A 21,135-nucleotide genomic window follows, 5' to 3' on the forward strand; every position below is an offset into this window, starting at 1 on the left:
TCTATACATATAAAGGAAAAATGAGGAGATAAAGTGATGCCAAAAACTCATAGAAAAGATAGGTAAATATATCAAATGATGGTAGTTCAGTTGGCGTCAGGAAACTGATCAGGTGGGGGTGAGCGTGAGAGCATATATTCGACCCTTACCGCCTTTGAGAGGGGTTTAAAAGTCTTAACCCTAAAACCCGCCCCGAATTGGATTAGTCGCGAAGCGATGAATCAATTGGAATATCTTCAAAAATAAAAATAAAATTAGCTAAACAGAAAGTTAAGATTTCATAAAAGAGTAATCCTCTAGTTCTTAATTTTAATTATCAAAATAACAAAATTCAACTCATACAATAAGGGTTATATGCACCCTTTTATTGATAATTATAAATTAATCAAAAATTCAAAATTCAAAATCTAAAATCCTTAAAATAAGAAAAATTCCTAAAATTAAATATAATGGTAATTAAATTATAAAAATAAATAAATAATTACAATTAAATCTTTCAAAACACGTACCAAATCTTAGATATCAAATCATGTCAAATTTGTTGCTTTATTTTCTTGTCAAATAAATCACAATATTAGCTGTTACTTTATTTGGACTTGAATTTAATCGTAATTTATTATATTTCAATTTTTTTTTTTTTAATAATCGGACCATACTTATTGAACAATAATTTTAGTTAACACCGAGTTTCTTGAATATTCATGTACAGTGGAACATTGTAACTTTGTAAGTGCGTCACATGGAACATGGAATCAGAGAGAACAAAAAGTGAAACATGCTCCCGTGGGAAGTTGAAAAGAAAAGAAAATTTGGCGGCCATGCTGTTGCAAATTTCAGACAAAGAATAAAGTATTCCTCATGAGAAAGTAAACATTGCATCACAAAGATATGAAATAAGCTGGGATACGCAGTTCATTCCTTCCCATAAACCAACTTGATATATATGTCAAAATATTCAATCCTAACACCCAAAAATGAAAAGACAAAATAAAATAATAAAAAAAAATTCAAACCTGCCCATCAAACTTTTCGAATCACTTGAAGCTTTTATCCATATAGAATGAGACATATATGCAGTTAGGATGATACATTAAACTAATTTTGAGACTCTGAATCGACGAATCTCATTCTATACACACAATATTGACACCATAACAGTGAATTTCTGAGTCAAATAGTACAGAAGACTTGCTTAAAAAAGAAGTCATAAAATGATAAGCACAGAATATAACAAATCCTACTTAGAAATTTATATAATAATATTTGAGTTTCTAATCCATTTTCACTTAATTTCTCTACAATTTCATATTTCTCAGCATGTCATTACAATTAGTTTAACAGCTACAATCATCATAAACATATCATAATTTGATGATATTTAAATTTTTATTTTTAAGATGAGTCCTACTCTGTTGCCCATTCAACCTCTTCAGTTATTTAATTAATTTCCTCACAAAACAAACAATCGCTTTGTTTTGTGTTTTCAAAAGTGAAAACACAATAATTTGACACAATAACTAGAATCAATGAAAATGTACATCCTCCAACAACTAATAAGACACAGTTAGGCTTCCTCTAAAAAGCGATAATAACGTAATTTGTTAGAAAGGTACAAGAAGCGGGAAAGGCATAGTGTTGCAAGGAAAAGGTTACGCAGGTTAGACAACCTTCACAAATCACAACCTCATGAGATGATGATTACCTCTTTTCCTTGTAAAGCTCACCATTATGAGCATATTCAAGAATCTCAGAATCATGAAACCAACCATATAGACGCAATTCGGTAATGAACGGATTCTGAAAATTAAACTGTTTGTTCTGATAATTTGAATTTGATAGAAGCAGCCGCCCAAGCTCAAAGCGCACCGTTTAGTCCATCTCTCCTCTCGTAGGGGTGTTCGCGGTCTGGATTGAATCGATTTTGGAAGCAAAAATCATTTGATCCAATATCTTCGGTTTGGATTTTTTCTCAAATCCGATCCGATCCAATTTTTTTCGGTTTGGATTGGATCGGTTTTCGATTTTTTGAAAATTCTAAAATTTGTTTCATGATTATTGTGCAAATAACATCTTTTGTATATATTGATTTTGTAAGTTTTTTTTTTTGAAATTCAAAAGCATCATTAAACGATAATATAGTTTTTTTTGGGCAATGAGATATGAAGCTTTACACAGATGAATTTTTTTCGATGAGATGTGATTAAGTTTTTTCTTGGGTGTAGTTGATGGGTTAATAGGTCTTGGATTTAGAAATTTTTGGGCTATGATTGGGAAAAAGCCTAAGTAGGTAGAAGAAAATTAATATATTGGATCGGTTTTCATCAACCCATCCGAAAACCGATCCAATCCAATTAAGTTTTGCGGTTTTTTTTCGGTTTTCGATTTTTCGGTTTTCGGTTTATTCAGTTATCGGTTTTTCGGTTCGGTCATCGCGGTTTGAATGAGTTTGGATCGGTTGATGAACACCCCTACTCACAGGGTGTCTCACTCTCACCAAAAACGCGGAGTTTAGTCCATTTCTGAATTAGGAGAGTTATGTAATGTTAAAAAAAAATAAGGGTTTTATTAATATCATGTTAAAGGAGATAAATCATCTTATGTAATAGAGATAAATTTGTGGGCTCCACCACCTGAAAAATAAAAAAAGAAAAGAAAAGAAAAAGGTAGCACAATTATCGAAGGACATGTAGAAAAGAAAACTTATCTCATTTAACATGAGAATAGTTTTTCCCAAAAAATAATAATTGAAATCTTATGATGATTTATCATTTTATTTTATATTTTTCATTCTAAACACTTTTAAAATAAAGAATATGTACTCAAAATAATATATTTATCTCCTTTCTCCTTTTTCCTTCAAAACCCTCAACCTTTGTCAACAATATGTAAAATATACATATATAATTATAAGTGAGTCATGTGTCTAAGAACTGGATTAATGGAGTTGAAAGGTTTCTGATTCAATTCTTATCCAAAATAATTTGGGCTAGTGCCAAAAATCTTTACATTCTATTCTACAAAGAGGATTAATTTCGTCCAAATAAGTGGGGACATGCACCCCTATGAAAAAAAGTATTCACAACAATGTAGCATTAGGAAGTAAGGTATGAGTTCCACAAATCAAATCCTATAAAACTGAGTTGAAACTAATTAAAGTGGCGCTGGCGCGGTAATAATATGTTTATAAATCTTGAGTTTGAAATTTTATGTTAAAAAAGAAAAAAAAAGAAAAAAAGCTGTAGCAACTTATATCAGTGAATGCAGTCCTGACTCCTGAGTACAAATTATGAAAGCCACTTTATATATTTTAACGGGGGAAAGATTATATTTACAAATTTTTTATTTACAAATTCTTACAAACTACAAGGTTATATTTTAAATGAGGAAGATTATATTTACAAACTTTTTAAATGGTCAAGAGTGTATAACCAGTCAAACTTAGTGTAATTTAAAAAATTTTTGTAAATGAATATTTTCCCATTTTAAATAAGGGATTAATATCTCTCGTTATAAGAGATAATTTTATCTCTTACGTATGCATAAAAGTATGTGAAGCACATATTTTCTTACTCTTTCATTTTTTTCGCATGGCTCCCCAGTAGGTCCTATACACTTTTATACACGTGTAGCAGATAATTTTATCTCATATAATATGAGAAACATCAAACTCTTTAAAGAACACACCAAGATTAATGAATAATTTACAAGCAAAACAACTGTTAGACATCAAATCAACGTGACAAGAAGATTTTGCTCCATAAACTGGTTAGATATTACTGATTTTCTACATGTAAAGATTAATAGCCACACAATTCAACACCAGAAGAGCCAATAAGAATAAGCGTCCATAAGGATGAAAGAGCCAAGATAAAAGATTGGATAAACACTGCTAAATGGATATAAGCAACAAAACAAAATGCAAATGGAATCATGAAATGCTTAGCATTGTGGTTGACTGGTAGTTGATTACTGATAATATTATCAGGTTAACATTTCTTTCAGTTTTTAAGATTTGTCACTCTCTGAAAGATGTACCACACAATTCAACACCAGAAGAGCCAATAAGAATAAGCGTCCATAAGGATGAAAGAGCCAAGATAAAAGATTGGATAAACACTGCTAAATGGATATAAACAACAAAACAAAATGCAAATGGAATCATGAAGTGCTTAGCATTGTGGTTGACTGGTAGTTGATTACTGATAATATTATCAGGTTAACATCTCTTTCAGCTTTTAAGATTTGTCACTCTCTGAAAGATGTACCACACTTCTCAAGCTGCTTCCAGTAATGTCCTTTTAAAACTCTGCTATAGCAAATGAACTCCAACCATAAGGACTTTGTTGATAACTTGTTTTTCAGTGTTTATTTATGAAGACTACAAAGTCATATTCGTCCGTACTTGTGGCCAGCATTAATGAATTTCAATTCAAACATGTCTATCTTAACTCCCTAAGGAATCAAACTTATCAGCAAGCTATGAGAACCATTCATGTTATGGTTATCCTCAAGAAAAAGATAATATATTGCTTCCTGTATCTTAGTTATCACTGAATAAATCATGGCTTTGGATAATAACTTGTTGTGGCCAACATTAATGAATTTCAATTCAGACATGTCTATCTTAACTAACAAAGAGAACAAACCTATCACCAATCTATGAGAGCCATTCATGTATTGGTTATCCTCAAGTACAAGATAATATCTTGCTTCTTGTATCTTAGCTATCACTGAATCAATTATGACTTTGGATCAACCCCTCTTCTAAGATAATCATTATGTTTTATTTGATCAGTTTTTTACTTGACATATATTTGGTGATAACATGGAAGTGCTAGGAAAGCACAAGAATGACAATAAGCACCCCTAATATATTTCAAGTAATTAAATGTTGTAGGCTTATTGCAATTCCATTTTCAAATTCTAAAGCAGAAAGTAACTTTAAGTTTGCTGCTTTAGATAACTGGTTTAGATGGGGTTTTCTACCAAGCACTAAGATGATTAAAACATAACGAAGAAAAGGAAAGAATCAGATATGAGTATTCTTAGCCCTGTCTTCTTTCAACCATGTAGCAGTTCTCTATCAATTATGTCAATGTAATAGACTTCTATAAAGATTTAATAATTCCTTTCTTTTAAAGATGACATTATTTTCACGTGGAAGGTAGTTTATAATAATTATTGGTATAACATCCCGGGCGTTGACGAGGGCGGGGAGTGATCGTCAATGTGCAAGGGCACAGACAAGGAGCAGTTCCTGGCAGGCTTCCTGCGACTAGGTACATGAATGAATCGAATCATCACCCGAAAGAGAGGGATTCCAGAGACTGTGCTGGTATGAGACGATACAGTTGGGAATAGCTTATAAGAATTAATTGGTACTACCTATACTAACAAGATGCATATATTTTCAGTAGCCCAGAACAGAAGAATTCCATAGTTAAGCGTGATTGATTTACAGTAATTCTGGAATTGGTGACCTCTTGGGAAGTTTTCTCGGGAACTGTGCGAGTAAGGATAAAACACGGTGAAAAGTCTCGTATTAGTGTGTGGGAATAGTCATTGATGCTTCGAGTGGCCGGACGTTACAATTGGGTTCATCAATTTTCACTAGTTATTTCATGCTATGTAGAAGAAGTATAACGGCATGAAAATTCCATTCTCTAGATTTTACCACCTTTGTTTTTGTGCTATTGGTGAAATGAGTTCCCATTTGGACTGAGAATAATATGACAATAAAGTTAGTTTCCCACTTTCTATGCCTTCCTTAAATAGACGATCTCTCTCAGAAAAATATGTACTCTTCTTTCACTCTTCAACTTAATATAGTGTCTGACAGGTCCAATTATCTAAAAACATTTGAGAAGAAAATTTTCTAAAATTTAAAATGAAAATGCAGGAAGCTTGGTTCTATGAAGAGTATGGTCCTAAGGAAGTCCTTAAGCTGGGGATTTTACCTATTCCTACTCCTCAGCATAACCAACTACTTGTCCAAGTTCATGCTGCTGCTTTGAATCCAATTGATGTCAAGAGGCGTCAATCTCCCATCTTTCCTTCTGACTTTCCAGTGAGTATGAAACTCTAAATCCATTATATGAAACAATTTTGTATGTGTCTCAAAATCTAGGGAGCCATTTGCTAAGTTAGATAATATCATAAGTGGATAACATCTTTTCCTGAGAACCACTGGACTATTGCATTATTGGTTACCATCAATATTGTGATGGTTTAATGATGTAGACTTAAATACCTTTAATGTTGCTTTTACACATTAAAGCATATTTCTTGGGGATGTGGGATATTTAAAAGGGAAAAACATTATCTGGCCTAGGTAAATATATATAATTTATGCATGAAGATAATAACGTTGAAAGATAAATCATACGTGGTTGCTAGTTTGAAGAGAAGTTTTTGTGATGAGTAGCAGGAATATTATGCATAAATTTAACAAATGAATTAATGGGAAAAAGTCAAATTATGCAGGCGGTTCCTGGCTGTGACATGGCTGGTGTGGTGATAGGAAAAGGTGTTGATGTTACAAAATTTGATATAGGTGATGAGGTTTATGGCAACATCCAAGATTTCAACAATGGGGAAAAACCAAAGCAGCTTGGAACTTTGGCACAGTTCATTGTTGTGGAAGAGAGCTTGGTTTCAAGAAAACCAAAATGCCTTTCATTTGAGGAGGCTGCAAGCTTGCCTTTGGCACTTCAGACAGCAATAGAAGGCTTCACAACTGCAGGTTTTAAGAAGGGCCAGACAATATTTGTGGTTGGTGGAGCAGGTGGGGTTGGAACTTTAGTGGTTCAGCTAGCCAAACACTTCTATGGAGCTTCTTATGTTGTGGCTAGTTGTAGCACCCCAAAACTGGAATTTGTAAAACAGTTAGGTGCTGATAAAGTGGTGGACTATACAAAGACTAAATATGAAGACATTGAGGAGAAATTTGACTTTCTTTATGACACAATTGGTAAACTTTTATGACACAATTTGTAAATTTATTCATTTTGGTAACTAACTATTTGTGGGTGAGTTTTGGGGCATCGGTAAGGTTGCTCCTTGTGACCTGAATGTAGCAGGTTCAAATAAGTCTTACAACCTTTTTGCAAAAATGCAAAGGTAAGGCTACGTACAATTGATCCTCACTTCTATCCTCGCGAGTCGGGGAACCTGGTGCATTGGGGTTTGTCCTTATAGAAACTAATTATTTGCATCATAAAGATGCTGACTTTTTTATGTACTGTTTAATACATGTTTCAAAATTTTCAGGTGACTGCAAGAAATCTTTTGTTGTAGCAAAGAATGATGGAGCAATAGTTGACATAACATGGCCTCCATCACATCCAAGAGCAGTTTATTCAAGCTTGACAGTGTCTGGGGAAAGCTTGGAAAAGCTTAGGCCATATTTGGAATGCAAAAAGCTCAAACCTGAAATTGATCCCACAGGTCCATATCATTTTAACGATGTAATTGAGGCTTTCCGATATTTAGAAACTGGAAGAGCTAGGGGAAAAGTTGTTGTCTCTTGCTTCCCTTTGGTGGATCCTCACTCTCCCATTTTATCTAGGGTCAATTCCAAGATAGGAGTTAATGGCCTCTCAGAGGATATTTACATGAAGTAGTTCACTATTAAGTAATAAATATATTATAGTTACTACTAATAAGTAATAACTATGATATGAATTATGAATTATATGAAGGAAAATAATTAAAATAAGGCTTGGTCTGTATAACATAAGGTGGCACTGAGGCTGTGTACACTATATGGATTATATGTGTGTTTTATGCTTCTTTTTTTTGGGTACTGTCTTAAGCTTCTTTGGGCATTTGATAAATAAAATCAAGATGCTTGGATCTTTCTGTTACAATAGATTTGAGCTTTGGATTTTCTTCCTGTGCCTAATGTTCCCAATCTTGATGCCCAACTTGTCTAATGTTCCCAATCTTGATGCCGACCTTGTCTACCTGAGTTCCCAGAGCAAACAAAAAAGGAATAAAGTGATAACTCATCAGGATTATCATATGTAAAATTCCAAGAGGTAGACTTAAAACAGGACAAAATTTGTTATATTTCAAATGAATTCATTATTTGAATGCTTTAATCAAAGGAAAGTGAGTTACTCGGAAGTAAGGAAAATTCCAACAAGGCTTCCGTAGAAAATCAGAATTCGAATATGTTTCTGTTTTTATTTCCTATTAATTAGTATTGATTATGATTGATTGTGATTGATTAGAATTGATTGTGATTAGGATTGATTAGTCATCGCTGAGTCATTCTTAGCGATTCTTTCTTATATAAATACATAATCATGTAATTTATATCAATATCAATATACAGAAACTTTTTTTTCAATATGGTATCAAGAGCGGGTTCGTTCCTACCCTAAATCAGCCACCTTCAAGGCTGAAATCATCCAAAAAACCACCCAAACACAATCCAACCTAAACCCAAATCTCAGAAACCATACCTACAGACCTCCAATCGAGAAGGTGGAGGTACCATTTAACTCAGAAGGCTCCGACGAGTTGAACGCAGCCGGACCCGTCGCCGTCAGACCGCCCACGCGCCGCCAAATGCGCGGCCACTCTCCGGCGCGTGTGGTCCACACGCCGCCTTCCCGGACTCTTTTTCCGGCGCGAGCTGCCCAGATCACCTCGTCAGCCTCTTCTGTCCCTGTTCCAGTGGTCAGATATCAAATCAGAGAATTTTTTTTTTGGATCCACGGTCAAACCTTCACTTTCTATTCATGGCTTCCTCGAATCGTTCTTCTGCCTCCTCACCTGCCCCAAATTCTCAGCCCTCTGGAGACAACTTAGGTTTGCAGATCACTAATCACCGGTTGAACGGTAAGAATTTTCTGCAATGGTTTCAATCGGTTAAGTTGGTCATCCGGGCAAAGGGTAAGATGGGCTATCTCGAGGGAAAAATTAAGAAACCTACTGAGGATTCTCCTGATTATGACAATTGGGAGATTAATAATTCCTTGGTCATGACTTGGCTGACTAATTCCATAGAACCACAGATTGGTCAAACCTATCTGTTCTTCGATACTGCCAAGGAAATTTGGGATGCTGTTCAACAAAATTACTCAGACCTGGAGAATACTTCTCAAGTCTTTGAACTTAGAAATAAGTTGAGAGACTTTCGTCAAAGGGGTATGACTATTACTGAATATTTTACTGCACTAACAAATTTATGGCAGGAATTGGATCTTTATTATGCATCAGATCTTAAGGGATTGGAAGCTAATACCCAATTTAAAAAACACTTGGAGAAGGAAAGACTGTATGGTTTCCTTGCCGGACTCAACCGCGATCTTGATGAGGTTCGTGGTCGAATATTGGGGCAACGACCGTTACCCTCACTTGCTGACGCCTTTGCTTCGTAGAGAAGCCAGTAGACGGAGAGTTATGCTGGGAGAAAATGAGTCGCTTGATAAGTCTGATGATATGTCTGCATTAGCTGCCAACCGTACCTTTGACCGTTCCTCTGGAGAATCAAAACGGGATGGTCGTCCATGGTGCACCCACTGCAATAAAATTGGTCATACCCGTGAGAAATGTTAGGAAATCCACAGGAAACCTGCAAATTGGAAGCCTAAAAGACAAAATAAAGGTCGTGCATATCAGGTCTCTACTGATGACAAGGTTGATGAGCCTCATGCATCCTCTGACTCTGATGGTGTCTTTCTTAGCAGACTCAGTTTGAACAACTTCAGAAACTTTTGACTCAACCTCCTAAGGCCACTAGTAATGTGGTCCAGCAAGGTACAACTTTCCATGTTGATAGTCAAAATCATTGGATCCTTGATTCTGGAGCCTCTGATCATATGACAGGTAATCTTGGCTTGTTTTGTTCATACACTCCATATCTTCTGAACCCTCTCGGGTCAAGATCGCCGATGGCAGTTTTTCCCAGATTGCGGGACATGGAACCATTAAACTTTCTGAGCTGATTAATTTGACATCAGTTCTTTATGTTCCTTCTCTGGCTTGTAATCTCATTTCCCTAAGCAAGCTGACTTCTGAGTTGCATTCTTTGCTAAATTCTTTCCACATGGTTGTGTTTTTCAGGAACAGGACTCGGAGAGGATGATTGGCAGTGCTAGAGAGGATGGTGGACTTTACTACTTTGAGGAGGATGTGACTCATGAAGCTATTTTTGTAGAAAAAAAATCTATATTTCCTTTTGATTCATGTAATGATGTTATGCTGTGGCACCGTAGGCTAGGCCATCCAAATTTTATTTATCTTCGGAAGTTGTTACCAAACTTATTTATTAATAAAAGTCCTAGTTTGTTTTCTTGTGATATTTGTCAACTTGCCAAGCATACTCGTGCTCATTATCCTTCTAAATTTCACCATGACTCTTCCCCATTTTCCTTAATTCATAGTGACATATGGGGTCCAGCCCGTGTTAAAAATATTTTAGGTACTCGATGGTTCATTACCTTCATTGATGACCATTCCCGAGTTTGTTGGGTATATATTCTAAAGGACAAGTCCGATGCTGCATCCGTGTTTAAAAAATTTCATGCCATGGTTCAAACCCAATTCCAAGTTGCTATACAAATTCTTCGTACAGATAATGGCAAAGAGTATTTTAACTCTATTCTTGGAGAATATCTTTCCCAACATGGCATCCTTCACCAAAGCTCGTGTCCTGACAGACCCCAACAAAACAGAGTTGCGGAAAGAAAAAACCGACATCTCCTTGAAGTTGCTCGGGCTCTTATGTTTACCACGAGTGTTCCTAAATATCTTTGGGGAGAGGCAGTTCTCACTGCCTCGTATCTGATAAATCGAATGCCATCTCACATTTTAAAATTTCAGTCTCCTCTTTCTAGTACCTTCCCTTCCTTACGGGGCGTCTCCTCCGTACCTCTCAAGTTATTTAGTTGCGTTGTATTTGTCCATATTCCCTCCCATCAACGGTCTAAGCTTGATCCTAAGTTTCTCCAGTGTGTCTTTATTGGTTATTCTCCTACTCAACGTGGCTATAAGTGTTATTCACCCTCTCTTCGTAAGGTCTTTGTCTCTATGGATGTCACCTTTTCTGAAAATGACCATTTCTTCCCCTTGACTTCTCTTCAGGGGCAGTCTATAGGAGTGGATGAAGATCAGTCATGGGAACCTACTGATGCCACAGTATTACCTCTACTTTTGGAAACAGGGGGAGCTACAGAATTCTCACCATCAGGAGCCTCCTCAAAATGGGGACAAGTTTATAGCAGAAGAAAGTCTCCTCAAAGTGTGAATAACCCAGAGCCTCTACATTGCCAGGATTCTGAACCATGTTCTAGTTCCAGCACCCCAACACTTGAGTGCTTTGGTGAAAATGATCTACACTTGCCTATTGCTCTCAGAAAAGGTACTCGATCTTGTACTACTCATCCTATTTCTAATCATATTTCATATGGAAAGTTGTCCCCAGGGTTCCGTGCTTTCAATATTATGTTGGATAGTACAAAGATACCGAGAAATATACATGAGGCTCTCGATGATCAAAAATGGAGGGATGATGTCTTTGAAGAAATGAATGCTTTAGAAAGAAATGGAACTTGTGAGATAGTGACCCTACCCAAGGGAAAACATGAAGTAGGATGCAAATGAGTGTTTACAATAAAATTCAATGCAAATAATAGCATCAACAGATACAAGGCAAGATTAGTTGCTAAGGGTTTCACTCCGTCTCATGGGATAGATTATCATGAGACTTTTGCTCCGGTTGCTAAAGTCAATACCATCCGAGTTCTCTTATCTCTTACTGCCAACCTAGATTGGCCTCTGCAACAGTTAGATGTGAAGAGTGCATCCTAAATGGTGACTTACATGAAGAAGTCTATATGGATCCTCCACCTGGTTTTAAAAAGGGAAATAGATCAGTGTGTAAACTAAAAAAGTCTCTATCATGATTGAAACAGTCTCCCAGAGAATGGTTCGACAAATTCACACAAGCAGTCAAAAGAAGAGGCTTCATTCAAGCACAGACTGATCATACTCTCTTCCACAAACACTCTAAGGATGATAAAATTGCTATTCTTATTGTATATGTAGATGACATAATTCTTACCGATGATGATATTGAGGAATTGAACACCTTGAAGAAATTTCTAGCAGCTCAATTTGAACTCAAAGATCTTGGCACTTTCAAATATATTCTTGGTATGGAAGTTGTTAGGAGCAAAACAGGCATCACTCTCACAAAAAAAAAATATGTTCTAGATCTTTTGTTGGAAACAGGAATGTTAGGGTGTAAGCATGCTGAGACACCTATGGAACCTAATACCAAGTTAGGTATTGAAGATGGGAATGAGGTGGATAAAGAACAATATCAGCGATTGGTTGGTAAACTAATTTACTTATCTCATACGCGTCCTGACATTGCCTTTGCGGTGAGTATGATTAGTCAATTCATGCACTCACCCAAGGAGAAGCATCTTAGTGCAGTCTATAGGGTCTTAGATACCTCAAGAACACTCCATGAAGAGGATTATTCTTTAAAAAAGGGTATAAAAGGACGATTGAAATCTACACTGATGCGGATTGGGCAGGCTCATCAGTAGGCAGGGGTATAAGTATGTATTACGGATAGTATATAGTATTACGGTAGTAGACATAGGTATAAGTATGTATTACAGATAGTATATAGTTATTTTTTTTTCATATTCCTTATAATTATGTATTACGGGTAGTATATAATTATAATATTAAAGTTTTTTTTATATCCCTTATAACTATATACTATCTATAGTACATAGTTATTTTTTGTTGTTGCAGGAGATGATTCTTATATTTCCCTTAAACAATAGTCTGTATCTTTTTTTCCTTCACTGGTTTGACATAAGCAAATTATTCACCAAATAATGAAAAAATCAACTGTTGTCATACATAGGTCCCACTGGCTTACTGAAGAGAATATTTAGATGAATCAATTTGTTCAACTTCAAAGTCTTTAAAGTATAAGCGTTGAAATATATAAAATCATTAACGTAACCTCATCCAATAACTTAAGCTTTTGGGTTGAATTGGTTCTTTACATGGTATCAGAGCATCGGTGTACCGGGTTTGATCCTCATCGCCCCTCACTTTCTTTCTAGTGGAATTTCTTTAGCTCTCGTGTGAGGGTGCGTGTTGAAATATATAAAACCATTAATGTTGCCTCACCCAATAGCTTAAGCTTTTGGATTGAATTGGTTCTTTACAATAAGTTTAATTTGGTGCTTGTTTGGAGTTCTTATTTTTTAGCTTCCCTTCTCTTTATAAGCGAAAGCTTAGCCAAATATAATTTTATAAAAGTTTTTATCATAAAAGAGTTTTTTATAATGAAAAGAAATAAAAGCTAAAATCTCGAAGCTTTTTTTGAGATGTATGTCAATTTTTTAGAGTTCTCATATTTATTTTCTAGTTATATCATTATTCTAAACTTTATTTATAAATTTTACCATTTACCCTCTTTTCCCTTATCTCCTCATTTAATGTTATTTTATAACCGTTGATTTTATTTTGATCAACAACCATAAATATAGTTGTAAGGTCACGTCGTGAGAGTAAAGAGATTGTAAGTATAATCTCCCTCGAATATAAAAAAGATGTGTGTATTACATAATTTTGACAAAACTGATTTTGTGACCAATTTTATTACAAGGGAAGTTATACCTACAATCTATTTTCCCTTACAACCATTTTTTTTACGGTTTGATCAAAATTAAATCACCGACTCTCACTTGATGTTGATGTTATTTTATAACCGTTATTTGATTTTGATCAAACGATAAAAAAAAATGGTTGTAAGAGGTTATAAGAAAAAATGGATTGATAGTATAACCTCTCCCTTTTATTATATACTTAGGGGTTTGAATCCGTCATGTTGCAAGGAAAAAAAATTGGTACCGCAAAAAAAAGTGCTTTATCGATAAGATATAGTGTAATTTATAAAATTTTATAAACAAAATGGTAGTAAATATAACCTTGCTCATCCTCTGTACTTAATACTTGCACTGTATATATGCTATAATCATCTCGCCGTTTTTGTTCAAACAATTTTAACAAGTGTGCAAACAACAATGTTTATTTTTAAAAAAATTTAAAAAAGTTTTATTTTTTTTAAAAATAGCTTTTCAAAAACTAATACACTAAAAAAAGTTACATTTTAAAAGTTTTATTTTCAAAAAAAAAGTTTAATAGAGTTAAAAAAAGATCAAAACGCATTAAACTAAAACTTCAGCGTTGAAAATAAATACAGAAAATTGTGTTAGAATTTAGAAAGGACTAAAATGCAATAAATAAAAGTGCAGGATTAAAACATAAATATAGGAAACTGATATGCAATAAGAAGTCATTTTCACTTTGAGCATTGCAAGTAGGGGTGTCAATATGGGTTTTGACACGCGGGTCGACCCGCGACACGACACGAAAATTCGTGTTCGGGTTGACCCGTAAAAAAATTCGTGTCGTGTTCGTGTTGGAAAAAATAACACGCAAAAAATTCGTGTCGTGTTCGTGTTTATGAATTCGTGTTCGTGTCGACCCGTATTATTTTTAATTATTATTTTTTTTATTTTTTTATTATTATTTTTTAATTTTTTCTTTATTTTCGATCTATTTTTTAAATTTTTTTGTCAATTACCGTTTTGTCCCCTATTTTGCGTGTTATTCGTGTCGTGTCGTGTCAACCCGCAAAAAATTCGTGTCGTGTCAGTGTTGAAGATTTTGACACGAATGAAAATTCGTGTCGTGTTCGTGTTGATGTATTCGTGTCGTGTCGAATTCGTGTCGTGTCAACCCATATTGACACCCCTAATTGCAAAGACCAATGTTATTAAAATCGGTCTGGTAGAGATATTGAGTATCTGATTCAATCGCATGACTCAGTAATTATATGCAATTCTATAATTTATATTAAAAAATTATAAACATACTCAAATATATAAAAAAATGATAAAAACTTCAACTATTTTAATATAAAAAATAATAAATCACACATTATTATCCAATAAAGGATCAAACAAAAATATAATGATCGTGATATGGGGCTTCAGGTTCAGTAAACGACATCTTTAACTATCAATCAAATCAAAATTTACTGCATAGTGCATAAATGAGATAATATTAGTATTGTAGGTATATAACCTATGTAACTCAATAAACAAAAAACACTCAAATATGTCCATTATGATTTTTTTTTAGGACAGGGCCACGTTACCAGTTAACCGACCTGGTCATCGATTTTCATGAAAATCTGTCGATTCGCACCGGTTCTGATGCATGGTCGATCCATTGCGTCAATCGGACCGGTTATATGACCGGTTTACCGATTCCCAGGTCGACCCGGGCGGGTCGGTCCGATTTTATTAGCTTGGTAAGGACAAATTTAATCACACACAATAATAAAAGAATGTAGGGAATATAATTTCTCATATTGCATGAGACAATTTTATCTCATGTACACACAAAAAAGGGTGAGACACTTTTTTGTATCTACATGAAACAATTTTATCACATGCAACATGAGAAACTATATTTTCATAAAAAGTAATACACATAGTTTACTCTAATGTAAGGTTATGTGTATCGTCATTATATTCTCTTTGTCGCATTTGTTATCATGTGTATCTTAATTAACTAAATATGTTTGGCCAAACACAAACTAAAGAAATGAGTCCAACCAAATGGTGGTAGCTCAGTTGGTGCATGAGAGCTAAGCAGGTGGGATGAGAGCATATGTTCGAATCTCTTCAATACCATTTTTGGGAGGGATTTAAAGCCTTAATCCTGGACCCGCCCCGAATCGGATTAATTGCGAAGCAATGAACCAATTGGAATATTTCCAAAAAAAAAAAAAATGAGTCCAAATAGGTACTTAAAAAACTCTAAGCCACCGCAATAACTATTTGTGGGCTCAAGTCCGCAATACCATGCCTTCATAAACACGGAGGCGCTACTCGTGCACCGGTAGGGCAATCTCGAACCCGCCACCTCATTAGTAAGTTGGACCCTCATTCATTGTTATTAAAACTAGTCCGATTCAGCAAGTTGAACTGGGTGAATCGGGAATTGGACCACTAACCGATCTAGTTTAATCAATTAAGTGGTCAAAAATCTCGATCAAAAACTTGTGAACTAGTCAAAAATCGGAGCTAACCTGAAATCCATTTTTTGGTTGAATTGATTTTTGAAAATTGTGGTAAAATATTCCACCATAATTACACTAATGAGATTCAAACTTGACACCTGTAACATGCTGAGTGTTAAACCAAATTATTTTAATTGTCACGTTACTTCTATTTATATATTTATTATATATGTTTAAGTAAATTCAATTTAAACGGACTTCCACCAGTGATCCATTAACTTGATTTGCGTCATGGGGCATGAATAGTCAAACAAATGCGAAGTACAGTCATGGGGCATGAATGGTCAACTGCATGCAAAATAGCGTCGTGGGGCACGAGTGATAAACTAAATGCAAATAGCAGCCATTAATAAAAGCTCCAAATTTCGATAATATTATACATAGACGCCACCTTTTCTTGGAACAGAACCTCTCATGAACAACATACAGAGAAGAAATGGACGTTTTGTACACCCTGTTGACTTTCATAGCCTTCTCTTTTCTTGGTCTCTTCATAGCTTTGTGTTTCATCATGCTAACCTTGTTCATGGGAAAATCCATAGGGGACCCAGAATACGCACCTGTGAAAGGAACAACTTTTAGCCAACTATTCCATTTCAACACACTCCATAATTACCATGCTGAAATGGCCAAAACTCATCCAACTTGCAGGCTTCTTGCTTTACATGAAAGCGATGTGTACACTGTAGATACAAGAAATGTTGAACACATATTGAAAACCAACTTTGATAAGTACTCCAAAGGCAAGTATGAGCAGGGCGTTCTGACTGATCTTTTTGGTGAGGGGATTTTTAATGTTGATGGTGAAAAGTGGAGGCAGCAAAGGAAGCTTGCTAGTTATGAATTCTCCACAAGAGTTCTTAGAGATTTCAGTTGTTCTGTTTTTAGAAGGAATGCTGCAAAGTTGGTCAGAGTTATATCAGGATTTTCCCATGAGGGTCATGTTTTTGATATGCAAGTAAGTGGTTATATTTCCCATAGGAACTAGTATATGATTGACGAAGGATTATATTTTTTTATTTTATTTTTTTTAAACCATGGTCACTAACAAGCACAGACTAATTCGAATTCAAGCCAGGCAGGACCACAAGGATAGCAAAGCTCTTCGTACCAGGTTTTAATAGAGTTGTATACCTATGGTTTGAACTCGAGACCACTGGTTAAGTTCGAACAACTGCCCGCAAGTTGATCCATGTGCTTGGTGATGAAAGGATTATAGTCTTTGCTTAAGTTGAAATTGTTGAGGAGGCTTTAATTAATCTCATTATCTAAGCATATTCTAAGCTTGTTCATCATCAATTTAAAGCTATATTTCACAATTTTGTCTTTCAATATAGGTTAAAGTATGATAGCGTTACATTATAAAGGTTACAAGTATGAGTTACATTAACAATTTTTATTTTCAGTTGCTAACAGTTCATCATATAATCTTACAATTACAAAGCGTGATGTAGATACAATGTTTGTTCTTTTTTCTAGGACTTACTAATGAGATGCACTTTGGATTCCATATTCAAAGTTGGGTTTGGAACAGAATTGAATTGCTTAGAGGGATCGAGCAAAGAGGGAAGTGAGTTCATGAAGGCCTTTGACGAGTCAAATGCTTTAATTTATTGGCGCTATGTTGATCCATTCTGGAGGATCAAGAGGTTTCTTAACATTGGTTGTGAAGCTACCCTTAAGCGAAATGTGAAATTAATAGATGATTTCGTCCATGGAGTAATTAATAACAAAAAAGCACAACTGGCAGTTCAGCAAGATTCTGTGAGTTGATAAAAAACTTTTCTTCCCCGCTCATTATAGTTTCTGTTTCATTCGAATATATCATATACTATAACTTAGTCACAGAGGCTCTGACAGTAAAGAACCAATTCAACCTGAAAACTTAAACTGGTAGGTGAATGTCACATTAATAATTTTATATTATATCTCTTTAATATTAATGATATTGTATCTAGTATTTTTCAATAGCCTTGTAGTGAAACTTTGGATATGATGCATTTGGACCATCTAGTCTTCCAAAAAATGTGTTTTTTTCTAAGTCCTCCTTTAAATGGTTGCTTTGGTTTTCAGAATGTTAAAGAGGACATACTATCAAGGTTTTTGATGGAGAGTAAGAAGGACCAAACAACTATGACAGATAAGTATTTGAGGGATATAATTCTGAACTTTATGATAGCTGGCAAGGACACAAGTGCAAACACTCTTTCATGGTTCTTGTATATGCTCTGCAAGAATCCTCTTATAGAGGAAAAGATTGCTCAAGAAGTGAGAGATGTCACTTCTAGCCATGAAAGTGAATCCGACATAGATGAGTTCATCGCCAATTTAACAGATGCCACTCTTGATCAAATGCATTATCTTCATGCAGCATTGACAGAAACCTTGAGATTGTACCCTGCAGTTCCTACGGTACCTTCTATAAATTTGCTCAAAACCATCTTGAATTATTTCATCCTTTACAAAAATTTTACGTTAGATACTATTATCTGTATGATCCCTTTTAGTCCTTTTTCCCATTGCTTAGTTATTTTTTCTCTTCCATCAATTTTTTCTTACTTTTTATTTGAGTTTATTGATGGCCGACTCCAACTAGGTTGAGATAAATGTAACGTTGATTGATGATAATACTATCGGGGTTTTCGTTTTTCCATTAACATGACATGGTAAAGTTTCCTACACACAAAATATTTTGTGGGGTCTGCATTTTTTGAAGCAAAAAAAATACAAAAACAAAGGCACGGAAAACGAATCTCAGTAACATGACACAATTACTTTTCCTACAACATAACTCTTATAAAACCCAATATTATTATCTGTATCACATGCTATTTAAACAGTTTGCGCCACTTATGATAGTTGCACAATCTGATTTGTTTTTGTTGGAATTATGTATAAAATCTCATGCGTTATGAATAAGAAGTGGTTTAGAAGAAAAAAAAAAGAAAGGGAAGATGAAAGGGTGTGTGAGTTATAAACTAAGAAGTCCCACATTGGACAACTAGTAAGAGGTAGAAAGATTTATAAGCTTGCATCTCACACCCCAAGATTGTCCCTTGGGGCACTCCATATTTTGTAGAGAAGAGAGGACTTATGTGGGCATTGATCCATGTGCCACCATCGATGGCTTGCTCGATCGCATGTTTGTGAGAGAGATAAAAATAATTTTTTTAGTAAATTATTTTTTGTCCAATCTTTGCTTCCCTCCAAATTCTGAATTGAACCGGTTCTTCCCTTTCGGTTTCATTTTGAACCGAAACGGTTAGACGTTCCCACCGTAAAAAATGTATCTAGTTTTTTGCATCATTACTTTGTCGGATTTTTACTTCGTCCGTGCATGCATGCATTCATACCGTACATGGTGTGATTCCTCAGGCATCCAGTTGTGTTTGTTCAGGCTCTTAATTGATTGTTGCCATCATTCTTGAGACGCAAATCCATTCTATCGTGGGAGACAAGTGTTCATCAACTTTGGGCACCTTTGTTTTTCTGCATTTTTTCTATTGGGCTCGGATTCATCTTCATTTTTCTGCATATTTACATCTCATTCATACACACTTCCCCTTTGACTCTGTTCTTTGTTTTTATTGCACTTTGTTTTTACGATTAATAATTACATCTGATATCATACACAGATTCAATTCTCTTTGTGATTTTACATATCACCCACTGTCTTTTACAACAGTTCTTGCTTTGGGCAATTGAGCTAACTCAAGCATCCAAGTTTGGTCAGTTGATAAAAAATATGTGTGTGCGCCTGCGTGCGCATTCAGCTATAAATTAAATTGCTTTCTATGGTTTTCATTTCATCTCATGTGACTCTAGAAATGTACACACTCACCTATTTGCCATGTTAGGCTGCAACAGCATAAACAACATTACTTGTTATGTGGATTTTGATGATCATGTCTTTGGTATGATTCAAGGATGGAAGGACTGCAGAGGCACCTGATATTCTTCCAGATGGTCACAAACTGAAAAAGGGTGATGGAGTGTACTATTTGGCCTATGGTATGGGTCGCATGTGTAACATTTGGGGTGAAGATGCTGAGGAATTTCGTCCTGAAAGATGGCTCAACAATGGAATTTTCCAACCTGAATCTCCATTTAAATTCATAGCTTTCCATGTTTGTAACTTGTTTTCCTTTATGTTTGTTTGCTTGATGAGAATTTTTGTTACCAATCTTGTATGTAAGCTTCAATGTGTTATTGCAGGCTGGACCTCGTATTTGCTTAGGGAAGGACTTTGCATACAGACAAATGAAAATAATAGCAATGGTTCTTCTTCATTTCTTCAGGTTTAAACTGGCAAATGGAACAAAAAATGTGACTTATAGGGTCATGTTTACCCTTCACATGGACAATGGCCTCCCTCTATGTGCAATTCCAAGGTCATGAGTAGGGTGAAAAGTGAAACAAAGCAAATCACCTTGGTATTTCTTAGAGCTATTTAAGGCTTTTCGTTCTAAAGAAAAGGTGAAATGATATGCTTAAGTAAAGTAGAGATTATATTATCTAGTGTAAGTAGATTTTCTAATGGGATTTTTATTAAATTTCGGGTTTGTTAATTGATGTAATAAATTTTATTATGGTGCTAGACTTGTTTCTTGGGTCAGTAAAATTCAAATAAAAGATTGTATTGAGGGCGGGGCATGGAGTGAAAGGGAAGAATCTTTGACATTTTGTTGATCTAAACACCCACTTTAAATAAGCTCATGCTTAAGAGTCTGGTATAAAATTGTATGTGTGTAATTGGGTAAATAAACTTTTCTCTAGATTATTACACTGTGATGTTGATATATGCTTAAGTGTATAATTGAGTAAGAAAATTGTAAAGAAATGAGAAGAAATAATATTTCCTAGATCATCCATCATTATAAAAGAGTAATATAAGATCTTTTAAAAAAAAACTAAAATATTTATAAGTTATTGCTGACTAAAGTTTGCCAATCCCTTTAATTTTGACTTTGGAAACGTGTGATATTCTATACTATATATTT

At 34.9% G+C, this 21,135-nt stretch overlaps 2 protein-coding genes across 4 annotated transcripts; both read left to right on the forward strand.

The window, feature by feature from the left end:
• The first annotated feature begins 5,671 nt into the window (after nt 1–5,671).
• Nucleotides 5,672–7,846, forward strand: LOC133293190 (2-methylene-furan-3-one reductase-like). Of its 3 annotated transcripts, XM_061491727.1 has the most exons (4): nt 5,672–5,797; nt 5,900–6,067; nt 6,484–6,970; nt 7,270–7,846. In XM_061491727.1, the coding sequence occupies exons 1-4, from the start codon at nt 5,759–5,761 to the stop codon at nt 7,620–7,622; spliced, it is 1,047 nt and encodes a 348-aa protein (XP_061347711.1). In that variant the 5' UTR covers nt 5,672–5,758; the 3' UTR covers nt 7,623–7,846. The 3 variants fall into 3 exon arrangements, with proteins under 3 accessions (XP_061347711.1, XP_061347716.1, XP_061347724.1); XM_061491732.1 differs by lacking the exon at nt 5,672–5,797 and having other exon boundaries at nt 5,808–6,067; XM_061491740.1 differs by lacking the exon at nt 5,672–5,797 and having other exon boundaries at nt 5,934–6,071.
• Nucleotides 7,847–16,571: 8,725 nt separating this feature from the next.
• On the forward strand, nt 16,572–20,533 carry LOC133293544 (cytochrome P450 704C1-like). Its single transcript, XM_061492122.1, has 5 exons — nt 16,572–17,093; nt 17,615–17,899; nt 18,209–18,547; nt 20,062–20,262; nt 20,351–20,533. Exons 1-5 carry the CDS (start codon nt 16,572–16,574, stop codon nt 20,531–20,533), a joined length of 1,530 nt encoding a protein of 509 aa, XP_061348106.1.
• The last annotated feature ends 602 nt before the right edge of the window (nt 20,534–21,135 follow it).

Source organism: Gastrolobium bilobum, unplaced genomic scaffold, assembly GCF_033153095.1.
Source record: "Gastrolobium bilobum isolate Gb01-03AN ecotype WA unplaced genomic scaffold, APGP_CSIRO_Gbil_v1 utg909, whole genome shotgun sequence".
NCBI lineage: Eukaryota > Viridiplantae > Streptophyta > Magnoliopsida > Fabales > Fabaceae > Gastrolobium > Gastrolobium bilobum.

Coding starts and splice junctions, on each gene's coding strand:
- LOC133293190 (XM_061491727.1), top strand. CDS start 5,759: ATGCCTTCCTTAAATAGACGATCTCTCTCAGAAAAATAT. Junction 5,798..5,899: donor GATCTCTCTCAGAAAAATAT/GTACTCTTCTTT, acceptor ATGAAAATGCAG/GAAGCTTGGTTCTATGAAGA. Junction 6,068..6,483: donor TCTTTCCTTCTGACTTTCCA/GTGAGTATGAAA, acceptor CAAATTATGCAG/GCGGTTCCTGGCTGTGACAT.
- LOC133293544 (XM_061492122.1), top strand. CDS start 16,572: ATGGACGTTTTGTACACCCTGTTGACTTTCATAGCCTTCTCTTTTCTT. Junction 17,094..17,614: donor GTCATGTTTTTGATATGCAA/GTAAGTGGTTAT, acceptor TCTTTTTTCTAG/GACTTACTAATGAGATGCAC. Junction 20,263..20,350: donor TTAAATTCATAGCTTTCCAT/GTTTGTAACTTG, acceptor GTGTTATTGCAG/GCTGGACCTCGTATTTGCTT.